Source organism: Anomaloglossus baeobatrachus, chromosome 3 (genome assembly GCF_048569485.1).
Source record: "Anomaloglossus baeobatrachus isolate aAnoBae1 chromosome 3, aAnoBae1.hap1, whole genome shotgun sequence".
NCBI classification, from domain to species: Eukaryota; Metazoa; Chordata; class Amphibia; order Anura; family Aromobatidae; genus Anomaloglossus; species Anomaloglossus baeobatrachus.
This window is the reverse complement of record NC_134355.1, coordinates 392,642,361-392,655,893: the sequence shown is the minus strand read 5'-3', so window position 1 is coordinate 392,655,893 and position 13,533 is coordinate 392,642,361. Positions and strand designations below refer to the sequence as shown.

At 41.8% G+C, this 13,533-nt stretch overlaps 1 protein-coding gene across 1 annotated transcript in view; it reads right to left on the bottom strand.

The window, feature by feature from the left end:
• COL9A1 (collagen type IX alpha 1 chain) overlaps nucleotides 1-13,533 on the bottom strand; it is a 287,994-nt gene that overhangs the window by 141,698 nt on the left and 132,763 nt on the right. Inside the window, exons 11-12 of the mRNA XM_075338439.1 lie at nucleotides 3,105-3,158; nucleotides 2,605-2,640 (exon numbers count right to left, since the gene is read on the bottom strand). Coding sequence (XP_075194554.1) covers nucleotides 2,605-2,640; nucleotides 3,105-3,158 — 90 coding nt within the window. The remainder of the gene's footprint in view (nucleotides 1-2,604; nucleotides 2,641-3,104; nucleotides 3,159-13,533) is intronic.

Below are 13,533 nucleotides of genomic sequence, written 5' to 3'. Positions count from 1 at the left end.
TATTATTGCACAGGTGTGCCTTATGCTGGCCACAATAAACGGCCATTTTAAAATGTGCAGTTTTACAGTATTGGTGGGGTTCAGGGAGATCAGAAACCTGATCAGTATTTGGTGTGAACATCTTAGAATAGTCTTTCATTGTGACCAGCCAAAGGCACATCTGTGCAATAATCATACTGTCTAATTAGCATCTTGATATGCCACACCTGTGAGGTGGATGGATTATCTTGGCAAAGGAAAAGTGGTTACTAAGTCAGATTTAGTCAAATTTGTGAACAATATATGAGTGGAAAAGGCCTTTTGTGTACATAAAAATGTCTGAGATCGTTGAGTTCAGCTAACGAAAAATGGGAGGAAAAACAAGCATTGTGCTTCTATTTTTGTTCACTAGTTACAGTATATCTACAACAGTCATAGACTAGTGTAGGATTGCACTATGGTTTATGCTGATTTCTATAGACCGTAGTAAAAAATATGATGGATATTCTATAGCCTCCCTCTCACTAATTGGGTTCACTCACCTTTTGAAAAGTAACGTGAACAGAAAAATGTAAAAAGTCACAAATTTAATACAATTTGTAATGTTTTATGGTGTCAATGTTTTGTGAAATGCGTCTGTGGAACTTCTGTGTAACATAATACTGATAATGAGGGCCTATCTTTGAACCATAATGAATTTTTAGTAAAAGTGTCCATACAATCTGGGATCTCAGTGTATAGGATGAGATTCAATACTGCAGGACTGGCTGAGATAAAAGTCAATCAACCAAACTATAATGCATGTGTTAAATATAATTTCATTTTAATATTTCTAAAGGCAATTACTGCGCCAACATAATCTCAACCACTGTACAAAATGGGCAAGACATACTTCATTTGTTAAAATAATTTATAGTTCTGATCAGCATTATATATAACTTGACATTCACACTACATTTCACTTTAAGTTATAACCGAAGAGAATTAAATTATAAGATATAACTAATCAGCTATTGTCACATCCAGATGCTAAACCTCTACCTTTATCCAATTATGCTGGTTTTAGCAAATTCAAGCAGACTGAACTGGAACCAAAAAATAATATTCTAAATGGATATGTAAGTGTAGCTCACACCTTAACATATCAGATGCTTGTTGTGAGTATTATGTTAATTCCTACTAAGGTTATTCCTGTTGCTGGGAATAAGCTTTAGCGAATATAAGAAAAAAAGTATTCTGTGCTAAAGTATTACTGGTTTTTCAAGAATTTTTATTGATGGGCCATCCTTAGAATAAATGATCAATGTGTAATTGGTGGGTGTCTGACCTCTGGTATCCTCGCCAACTAGCAGCAAGGAGAAGGTGGTCCTCCAAAGAGTGAATAAGGCTAAGCTATATTATTTGTCTTTGTTTAAGACCCTCTTATTCTGCTGATTTTTGGATTTCTATGGGGTTGTAGTATCAGAGAAGATAATAGCAGCTCCCTGGAGAATGATTGAAGGGTGTGGTGGTCGGAAATTCTGGTCTGGCTCCCAGGTGAAGACGAAATAAAATCGAGATAATCCAGCACCAGCATAAATAAAATGAAAAGTTTATTACAAAAATTAAAAGCCCATTACACATACATGTTTAGGGCATAATAGGAACATGGAAACGTCAATGCGTTTAAAGCAAACAAAAAGCTTTTATTTATGAATAGGTCCCTATGAAAACCCTATAGATGCCCTAATTAGTGAGAGGTGGGTGAGGTTCACTAAAGCCACTGCTGCACTAATAAGACAAGAGGGTAGGGGAAGCAAACGGGATAAACAACCAAAATGGAGAGGATACAATTCAGAAGAATCCACAGCAGCTCCTTCCACTAAGGCGGCTTGCAAACAAATAGCTTTGTATAGTCAGCAAAGATTGTTGGGAGACATAGCTATTTAAACACAAAGGGGTGTGGCTACCAAGCAGATGCAGATGACCTTAACTGCAGGAGAGCTGCTAGCAGAAAACCTGAGATTAACTACTTCAAGACCAAAGGAAATAAAACAACATTTAAATGCAGAGTCCCAGATAGAGATGAGGGGCTCCGGTCCTCAGGCTGCCACTAGTCTCCAAAAACAGGGAGACAGCCATGAGAGTCATGACAAATAGAGGGACCTGTCAGCCTACAGGAGCCTGGTAGGGAGAAGCTATCAGCATCTGCCACGGACTAGTCATCCAAATCACATAGTCCATAGATGGCTTTTTAAACTATATAACAACATAATAAAAACAAAAAAGCCTTTGTCTCATTGATCATACCAATGATTTACACAGCACGAATCTACTGTCATGTTTCTTCCAAGCATTGTACAAACAATTATAAAGCAAGAAAGGCCAGTAGATTAGAATTCAAAAGCCTGTGGAGTGGTGACTGCATCTCTAGGCTACGTTTCAGGTGTCAATGTTCTCCAATGATAAATTACATGTATGGTGTGACATAGCTTGGTTTGGTACATTTATACTGAGAAATTATTACATTTAATGCACATACTGCCACAAGAATGCCAGGCATTTTGTTTCCTATTAGTTGTTAATGCATGTTAATCATTTTTACAAATGGCACTGAAAGGCCATTAATCTGTTATTGTCACTTACCGACAAACCACGGGAACCTGGCAATCCAGGCTCACCCTGAAAGAGTAAAATGTGATAAGAGTTCATATTAATGATTAAAACATTTCACAATAGGTATAATGAAGTCGGCAGATGATCACTACACTAGCTGACCTTTGATAAATATAGCAAATCCCACATATACTGTTACTATCCCTTTATTACCAGAAGGAGACAGAGACACTCCATCAGTAGATAGGTGGCTTTACAACATTCTACAGTATACAATCAGTTGGCATCGTACAGCCTGCTGTAGACTGATGAAGCACTGGGAAATTTGGGTAAAATATTGATGATGCAGAGCAGTTACTACTAACCACAGTATTTCCCTCATCAATCTCCTTTGGGCAATTCTACTTTATTTACCATTCATTTTATTTTTTTATCATATCCCCTTTTCCAGTGGTTTGTGTCATGTATGATCTTCTCATGTTCTTTTTCTCAAATTCATTACGGCTAGCTTTCCAATATTCAATGTCTACCTTTTGTCCTCTTGGTCCAGAAGGTCCTGGGGTTCCGTCAGGTCCTGTCAATCCCTGTAATAATGAACAAAAGGTAAGAATTCTTAAATCAGGCATGGTTTGCATTGCTTAGACAGAAATAAATATTACATTGATATGATAATTTGGCGCCCCTGAGTGTCAGGTGCCACAGGGTACAATATCTAACCCCGGATTCCTGGAAGACCAGTGCTGGTAAAACACCACAAACACACACATCCACGCCCTTTTCCCCAAACTGGTGACGAGCTAGAGATTGAACTGATGGATGGCCACCTATTGTTTGGGACTCATACAATCCACTAGTTAGAAACCTGGGAGGAGGAAGGGCTAGTCAGTGGAGTGGACGGACAATGGACATCTTGTCAGATAGTGAGAAGTCAGACAGAAAGTTAGTCAGAAGTCAGTACAAAGACGGAAAGTGTAAAGTGACTAACTGAGAAAACGGAGTACAGTCGAAAGGAGAGTACGTGTCAGTACTCACAGAACTGAGCATTGGGCCCTAGTTCAGGAGGATGATACAAGCTCACCTGATAAATACTTGCCCGGGGAGGGGACCATCAAGGACCTCACCGACGTTAGTGTCCGGGGCCAAACAGCAAAGAGGGAACCTGGGAACGGGGACAGAGGTCCAACCCAAGAGAGGTCCAAGCTGCCTGTCATACGGGCCAAGACAGTGACAACAGGAGGGGACCCCCAAAACGGTCCAGGCCACGGGGACCACCAACTACAGACGGGTGCAAGGAAGTAAAGCTCACCAGGTCACTATACCAGCGCTGGGACAAAGGGAATACCAGATTGGTAAAAACCAGCACCAGCCGGATTGCAGCAGCTCCAAACCAGTGAGTAAAGCACAAGTTAAATCGTAGCCCCTGTGTTGTCTGAATTCTTCCTGCACCTCTGCATCAATATACTACTACATCATCCTCCCCTGGGGCCTAGCTCTACTTGCGGAGAGCCATCACATCTTGGCTGCCTAATACCACCAGCCCCAGCACCGAGAGACTTTGCAGAGGCGGTTTTCCCATATAGCCGCATACCGCAAATGGCATCAGTAAAAACACTTCATTTTAATTTTATTTTTCCCTTGTACAAAATCCCCTTTCAAGCAACCACCAGGGTCACGGAACCGGGCAACGGCCACACAGTGAAATATCCCAGTAATATACAGTCCAGGACTAAGTACCCCAAAGCCCTGGGGTGAGTCAATAACACTTAAAAATTATGTATAGAGAATCATGCTTTAGAATCTTTTTAATGCTTATTAACCAAAACACTTATATGAGGTCCTTATATGAGGTAACAAGATCATCAGAAGGCTCCAGAAAAGATGCAAATATCATAAAACAGCTCTCCTGGTGGGTTAGAAATCTGAAAAAATAAGGTTCATACAGCTCCACTAATACTCAAAGCCAAAAGTTTGAGACAAACTCAACTCAATTATCTACAATATTAGAAAGTGACAAAAATATAGCTCACAAGACATATCAAAGCTTTCTAATTCTTAGACAGTTTAGACTTTGACTAGGTAATCTTACAATGTGCCAGATTTATCATAGTGTTACATGCTGTTTGATAGATCTGGCGTAATTTAAAGGGACTCTGTTAGGACATAATGATTGTTCAAACCAAGTACCAGCGCTCGTGAATCATGGTGGCTAATCACTTTAGTACACCCTCCCACATGATTGTTTTTCCTCTTTCTCCACCCAAACGTTTTTGATTGACAGCTCTTTATAGAGACAGAGAATGATGGAGATAGATGGAAAACAAGCAGGTGTATTTAAAAGTTTGACCCCACCATAATGCACCTGTACTTAGTTTGAACAGTCATTCTCAGCTGATAGAGTCCCTTTAAGATTGTATAGGTTAAGTTTACACCACCACCGAATAGGTGGCTTATTTTGCCCAGAAATGTTGGTACATTTCTTGGGACATGCTGTTCCATGTTAGACCCCACCCTCTTTGTAGCCAATCCACACACTTTTTCTGTCATTCAATATTTGGTTCCAGACTTGCAGGGTTCCGCTACGCTGTCAGACTCTGTTTACATTGTAGCATTTGACAGGCAACCTGAAGTCTCCAACTTGCTCAGCCGCGCGTAAGATGATTTATTTCCTTTGCCCCCCAGCCCTGTAGGAGTTAATTCTGGTCGATTTGGGTGCATCTTCTAGGAGCGAGTTGCTAATTAACACCCCCAGCTGTCCCTTTCCTATTTAAGGTAAGGGAACCTGTGGTTCTGAGCTGATAATAGCTTCAGCATAGCCCCAGCAATTCTGGCCTTTGTGGTGATCCAGTCTTTGATGATCTGTATTGCTATTTTGAGTGGTGTGGAAGTTTCCCTGTTGTGCATTTACTTCCTTCCTTTTTTCTTTATTCCCCTGTACATGTATAGTCTCTCCTTTGTGTTTGTGTGCAGTGTGTATGAGTTTTCATTCCCCCCTGTCCGTATCGTATCCATGGGATTTCGTTATTGTGTTTCCAGCCCGCTCCAAGAGTGGGGGAGAGGGGGAGTAAGATCAGAGCTCAGACAGTAGTCAGGGTCATGCTGGGGGCTCAGACCTTCCTACCATTAAGCCTAATTCTAAGATAAGGGACAGCGCAGGCTTTCAAGTCTGAGGTCCAGCTTAGGAGCCTCTATTCTGTCATTTCTTCCCCATGATATTTTCAAATGACCATACCTCTTTAAAATACATGATAAATATAAAATAAGTCATAAAGGAAAGTTTTTGGTATAAACAAAACCAGAATTCTGCGGAATTGAGCTTGTCAATTATGCATAGGTACCTATTATAGTAATAATAATAATAATACTAATAATATTAATTACTTATTTATATATATATATATATATTTATTTAGCCCCATTAATTTCACAATGCTTTAGAAACATCAACAACTTTGTCCACATTGGGGCTCACAATCTATTTATAAAATATTTCACCTCCAAGACATTGGATAAAACCCAGCTGTGCACCATCTATATGTAAAGTATTTGAGACTAGAGAATAGGCAGCACTCACCTATTGTTCCTCCCCAAATTTAGATAGGGATAAGTGAGACCATCACCAAATGGGGAAGCTCAGATGCTTATGTCAATTGGTGTGTAAGAGTGAGCGCTGCAGGTGAGTGTGATAGCTTATGCCTGAGAGCAAAGACCATATCCACTTGACAGGAGAAGTGTCCCAGCTTGTGTGAGTGGATTAGGAGTAGCTCCACCAAGAACTATCTAGCATAGGGAAAGCTTCTGAGTAAAGTTATATACTTCTGAAAAATTGGCAAGTAGTATTTGAGAAGGTATGAGTAGTGACTACAGCCAAACAGGAGACACAGAATTGAGGTGTGTGTTGAGCCGAACAGATGTTGCAGCCTACACACCCTACTAGAGGCTGTGCAGAGAAGATGGTGTCCTCAGTGTGAATGACCTCCTATGGAGTATACAATTGAGGCACAACCAGAAGAGAGTGAAAAAGAGTTATTGCTTCCTTGGGAAAACTTGTAAAGAAATGTAAATCCTATTGCCCATACCCTAAAAATGTGAAGCATCTGAAGATTTATACCTTCCTGTGAATAAAGAAGGCCCTGTAGCACTGACTTAAGGGTACTTTACACACAACGATATCGCTAATGATATATCGTCGGGGTCATGGTGTTCGTGACGCACATCCAGCGCCCTTAGCGATATCGTTGTGTGTGACTAAAAGGAGCGAGGATCAACGATCGCAAAAACGTCAAAAATCGTTAATCGTTGACACGTCGCTCCTTTTCAGAATATCGTTGGTGGTGCATGCCGCTGGTTGTTCGTTGTTCCTGCAGCATCACACATTGCTATGTGTGACACCGCAGGAACAACGAACATCTCCTTACCTGCGTCCACCGGCAATGAGGAAGGAAGGAGGTGGGCGGCATGTTCCGGCTGCTCATCTCCGCCCCTCCTCTGCTATTGTGTGTCCGCTTAGTGACGCCGCTGTGACGCCGAACGAACCACCGCCCCCTTAAAAGAGAGATTGTTCGGTGTCTCCAACGACGTCGCTAAGCAGGTATGTGCGTGTGATGCTGCCGCAGCGATATTGTTCGCTACGGCAGTGATCACCCCCATGACGAAACAGCGGCGTGGGCGGGTCCTATCGCGCACGACATCGCTAGCTATCGCTAGTGATGTCGCAGCGTGTAAAGCACCCTTTAGGATAGTGAGGAAGAACCATAACAAAGTGGGGAGCTTGAGAGGGCGGCGCATCATTGTCTCATAGAGGTGCGCCATACTCTGCTTACTCCTTCAAAATTTACTATCTTGCTTCTCACAAATTCCACTCTCCCCTTTTAAATAAAGGTAAAAATTCACAGTATTTTACCATTGGAAAAGTTGAATCCAAATCATAAAGTGACATCTCTCATTTTTGCATTAACACACCAGCCTCTTTATTAGAGTTGAGCGCGGTTCGTGGTTCGTGGTTCTCCAGTTCGCGGCTCGAGTGATTTTGGGGCATGTTCTAGATCGAACTAGAACTCGAGCTTTTTGCAAAAGCTCGGTAGTTCTAGAAACGTTCGAGAACGGTTCTAGCAGCCAAAAAACAGCTAAATCATAGCTTGGTTTCTGCTGTAATAGTGTAAGTCACTCTGTGAATCAAACTATTATCACATTTCAGTGTATAGTGTGCGTGAACAGCGCCTTCAGATCACTGCTGTTTCTATAATGGCGATCGCCATTTTTTTTTTTTTTTTTTCTTGTCTTCCTTCCCTAAGTGCGCGCGTCTTGTGGGGCGGGCCAGCATGTCAGCCAATCCCAGACACACACACAGCTAAGTGGACTTTGAGCCAGAGAAGCAACGGCATGTGTGATAGGATCTGCATGTCACATGTCCCTGCATTATAAAACCGGACATTTTCTTCACGGACGCCATTATCTGCCTTCTGCGTCTTTGGTGTCAGACATCACTGTCGCAGCTCCGTCTTCCTGAGTCCTATAGCCGATACAGCTGTATGCGCTGCATACACAGCGTTAGACAGCTTAGGGAGAGCACTTTATAGCAGTCCTTTTAAGGGCTCCAACCGGCAGGGTCAGAGAGCCATAGGTGACAGGTCCTGCAAACAGCAACAGCGTCTGTGTAGCCCAGGTCAGGGATTTCCTACCTGCATTTCACCATTAGGAGGGAATAGAAAGGCAGGCTTCCATTCCTCTACCCAGAGCACCACAATCCTGCCACTGTACCCTCTTGTCCTCTGCACACTCCAACTGATAACTAAGCCATTATACTAGCAAACACTCAGTGTACCTAGTGGCATCCTATACGTGGCTATTGGACTTTGCTATAGTCCCACTAGTGCAAAGACATTTGCAGAGCGCGTCTGCCTGCATTGCACACTACAACTCATTCTAAACAAGCCATTATACTAGCAAACACTCAGTGTACCTAGTGGCATCCTATACGTGGCTATTGGACTTTGCTATAGTCCCACTAGTGCAAAGACATTTGCAGAGCGCGTCTGCCTGCATTGCACACTACAACTCATTCTAACCAAGCCATTATACTAGCAAACACTCAGTGTACCTAGTGGCATCCTATACGTGGCTATTGGACTTTGCTATAGTCCCACTAGTGCAAAGACATTTGCAGAGCGCGTCTGCCTGCATTGCACACTCCAACTCATTAAAACCAAGCCATTATACTAGCAAACACTCAGTGTACCTAGTGGCATCCTATACGTGGCTATTGGACTTTGCTATAGTCCCACTAGTGCAAAGACATTTGCATAGCGCGTCTGCCGGCATTGCACACTCAAACTCATTTTAACTAAGCCATTATACTAGCAAACACTCAGTGTACCTAGTGGCATCCTATACGTGGCTATTGGACTTTGCTATAGTCCCACTAGTGCAAAGACATTAGCAGAGCACATCTGCCTGCATTGCACACTACAACTCATTCTAACCAAGCCATTATACTAGCAAACACTCAGTGTACCTAGTGGCATCCTATACGTGGCTATTGGACTTTGCTATAGTCCCACTAGTGCAAAGACATTTGCATAGCGCGTCTGCCTGCATTGCACACTCAAACTCATTTTAACTAAGCCATTATACTAGCAAACACTCAGTGTACCTAGTGGCATCCTATACGTGGCTATTGGACTTTGCTATAGTCCCACTAGTGCAAAGACATTAGCAGAGCACATCTGCCTGCATTGCACACTACAACTCATTCTAACCAAGCCATTATACTAGCAAACACTCAGTGTACCTAGTGGCATCCTATACGTGGCTATTGGACTTTGCTATAGTCCCACTAGTGCAAAGACATTTGCAGAGCGCGTCTGCCTGCATTGCACACTCCAACTCATTAAAACCAAGCCATTATACTAGCAAACACTCAGTGTACCTAGTGGCATCCTATACGTGGCTATTGGACTTTGCTATAGTCCCACTAGTGCAAAGACATTTGCATAGCGCGTCTGCCTGCATTGCACACTCAAACTCATTTTAACTAAGCCATTATACTAGCAAACACTCAGTGTACCTAGTGGCATCCTATACGTGGCTATTGGACTTTGCTATAGTCCCACTAGTGCAAAGATATTAGCAGAGCACATCTGCCTGCATTGCACACTCCAACTTTTTTAAACTAAGCAATTTTACTAGCAAACACTCAGTGTACCTAGTGGCATCCTAAACGTGGCTATTGGACTTTGCTATAGTCCCACTAGTGCAAAGACATTTGCAGAGCACGTCTGCCTGCATTGCACACTACAACTCATTGTTACTAAGCCATTATACTAGCAAACACTCACTGTACCTAGTTGTATCCTAAACGTGGCTATTGTACTTTTGTCAATTCACAGTATTGGAACGTTATTTGCAGCACGTCTGCCTGCATTGCACACTCAAACTTTTTTAAACTCAGCCATTTATAGTAGCAAACACTCAGTGTACCTAGTTGTATCCTAAACGTGGCTATTGTACTTTTGTCAATTCACAGTATTGGAACGTTATTTGCAGCACGTCTGCCTGCATTGCACACTCAAACTTTTTTAAACTCAGCCATTTATAGTAGCAAACACTCAGTGTACCTAGTTGTATCCTAAACGTGGCTATTGTACTTTTGTCAATTCACAGTATTGGAACGTTATTTGCAGCACGTCTGCCTGCATTGCACACTCAAACTTTTTTAAACTCAGCCATTTATAGTAGCAAACACTCAGTGTACCTAGTTGTATCCTAAACGTGGCTATTGTACTTTTGTCTATTCACAGTATTGGAACGTTATTTGCAGCACGTCTGCCTGCATTGCACACTCTAACTTTTTTAAACTCAGCCATTATACTAGCAAACACTCACTGTACCTAGTTGTATCCTAAACGTGGCTATTGTACTTTTGTCAATTCACAGTATTGGAACGTTATTTGCAGCACGTCTGCCTGCATTGCACACTCAAACTTTTTTAAACTCAGCCATTTATAGTAGCAAACACTCAGTGTACCTAGTTGTATCCTAAACGTGGCTATTGTACTTTTGTCAATTCACAGTATTGGAACGTTATTTGCAGCACGTCTGCCTGCATTGCACACTCAAACTTTTTTAAACTCAGCCATTTATAGTAGCAAACACTCAGTGTACCTAGTTGTATCCTAAACGTGGCTATTGTACTTTTGTCTATTCACAGTATTGGAACGATATTTGCAGCACGTCTGCCTGCATTGCACACTCTAACTTTTTTAAACTCAGCCATTTATAGTAGCAAACACTCAGTGTACCTAGTTGTATCCTAAACGTGGCTATTGTACTTTTGTCAATTCACAGTATTGGAACGTTATTTGCAGCACGTCTGCCTGCATTGCACACTCAAACTTTTTTAAACTCAGCCATTTATAGTAGCAAACACTCAGTGTACCTAGTTGTATCCTAAACGTGGCTATTGTACTTTTGTCAATTCACAGTATTGGAACGTTATTTGCAGCACGTCTGCCTGCATTGCACACTCAAACTTTTTTAAACTCAGCCATTTATAGTAGCAAACACTCAGTGTACCTAGTTGTATCCTAAACGTGGCTATTGTACTTTTGTCTATTCACAGTATTGGAACGTTATTTGCAGCACGTCTGCCTGCATTGCACACTCTAACTTTTTTAAACTCAGCCATTATACTAGCAAACACTCACTGTACCTAGTTGTATCCTAAACGTGGCTATTGTACTTTTGTCAATTCACAGTATTGGAACGTTATTTGCAGCACGTCTGCCTGCATTGCACACTCAAACTTTTTTAAACTCAGCCATTATACTAGCAAACACTCACTGTACCTAGTTGTATCCTAAACGTGGCTATTGTACTTTTGTCAATTCACAGTATTGGAACGTTATTTGCAGCACGTCTGCCTGCATTGCACACTCAAACTTTTTTAAACTCAGCCATTTATAGTAGCAAACACTCAGTGTACCTAGTTGTATCCTAAACGTGGCTATTGTACTTTTGTCAATTCACAGTATTGGAACGTTATTTGCAGCACGTCTGCCTGCATTGCACACTCAAACTTTTTTAAACTCAGCCATTTATAGTAGCAAACACTCAGTGTACCTAGTTGTATCCTAAACGTGGCTATTTTACTTTTGTCTATTCACAGTATTGGAACGATATTTGCAGCACGTCTGCCTGCATTGCACACTCTAACTTTTTTAAACTCAGCCATTATACTAGCAAACACTCACTGTACCTAGTTGTATCCTAAACGTGGCTATTGTACTTTTGTCAATTCACAGTATTGGAACGTTATTTGCAGCACGTCTGCCTGCATTGCACACTCAAACTTTTTTAAACTCAGCCATTATACTAGCAAACACTCACTGTACCTAGTTGTATCCTAAACGTGGCTATTGTACTTTTGTCAATTCACAGTATTGGAACGTTATTTGCAGCACGTCTGCCTGCATTGCACACTCAAACTTTTTTAAACTCAGCCATTTATAGTAGCAAACACTCAGTGTACCTAGTTGTATCCTAAACGTGGCTATTGTACTTTTGTCAATTCACAGTATTGGAACGTTATTTGCAGCACGTCTGCCTGCATTGCACACTCAAACTTTTTTAAACTCAGCCATTTATAGTAGCAAACACTCAGTGTACCTAGTTGTATCCTAAACGTGGCTATTTTACTTTTGTCTATTCACAGTATTGGAACGATATTTGCAGCACGTCTGCCTGCATTGCACACTCTAACTTTTTTAAACTCAGCCATTATACTAGCAAACACTCACTGTACCTAGTTGTATCCTAAACGTGGCTATTGTACTTTTGTCAATTCACAGTATTGGAACGTTATTTGCAGCACGTCTGCCTGCATTGCACACTCAAACTTTTTTAAACTCAGCCATTTATAGTAGCAAACACTCAGTGTACCTAGTTGTATCCTAAACGTGGCTATTGTACTTTTGTCAATTCACAGTATTGGAACGTTATTTGCAGCACGTCTGCCTGCATTGCACACTCAAACTTTTTTAAACTCAGCCATTTATAGTAGCAAACACTCAGTGTACCTAGTTGTATCCTAAACGTGGCTATTTTACTTTTGTCAATTCACAGTATTGGAACGTTATTTGCAGCACGTCTGCCTGCATTGCACACTCAAACTTTTTTAAACTCAGCCATTTATAGTAGCAAACACTCACTGTACCTAGTTGTATCCTAAACGTGGCTATTGTACTTTTGTCTATTCACACTACTGCAAATCTATGTGCAGCACCTCTGCATGACAACCTCGTGCTCTGTTTTTAATAAGCTATAATGATAGCACAAAATACTGCCATTTTGTGGCATCATAGAACTGGCTGTTGTATTCCATTAGTGCCCCACTGGTGACAAGCTATTTCTAGCACCTCTACATCACACCCTCATGCACATTTAGCTACGCTAATGTTATAGCAAACTCATGGAATTCATTGCTGCATTTCATAATTCGGAGGGATAGAAAGTCAGGCTTCCTTTAGCTTTTCCTTCTGTTCATAGACAGCATCTCCAAGACAAATTTCCCCTCCACGTCTAAGTGTGGAGAGGCAGCTAGTGCGCATGCGTGTGCCGATGTACCCCAGCTGCAGCATAATTACAGTGTTTCGCCTAGTGAGTATGCTCAGCCTGACTGTGCCATTCCTGACGCTAAGTCTTCATTTCGGGATACAGCGCATGCTCCCACACTAAGTGTGAAAAGCCTCTTTGCACAGGTGCTTGCATTCTGTGCCGGGTCTAAGTCCTGTTTTGTGCCTAGACACCATGCTAAAGCTGATAGTCTTTTTTCAGAGACTGTATTTCATGCTACTGAGCATGCTCAGGCACTTCCTGCATCAGAGACTAGGTCCGGTAATGAACTCTTTGGCCCTGGCCCTGATGTGGGGGTCCCATATAGACCACAGGGCATCAGGTGTCCTC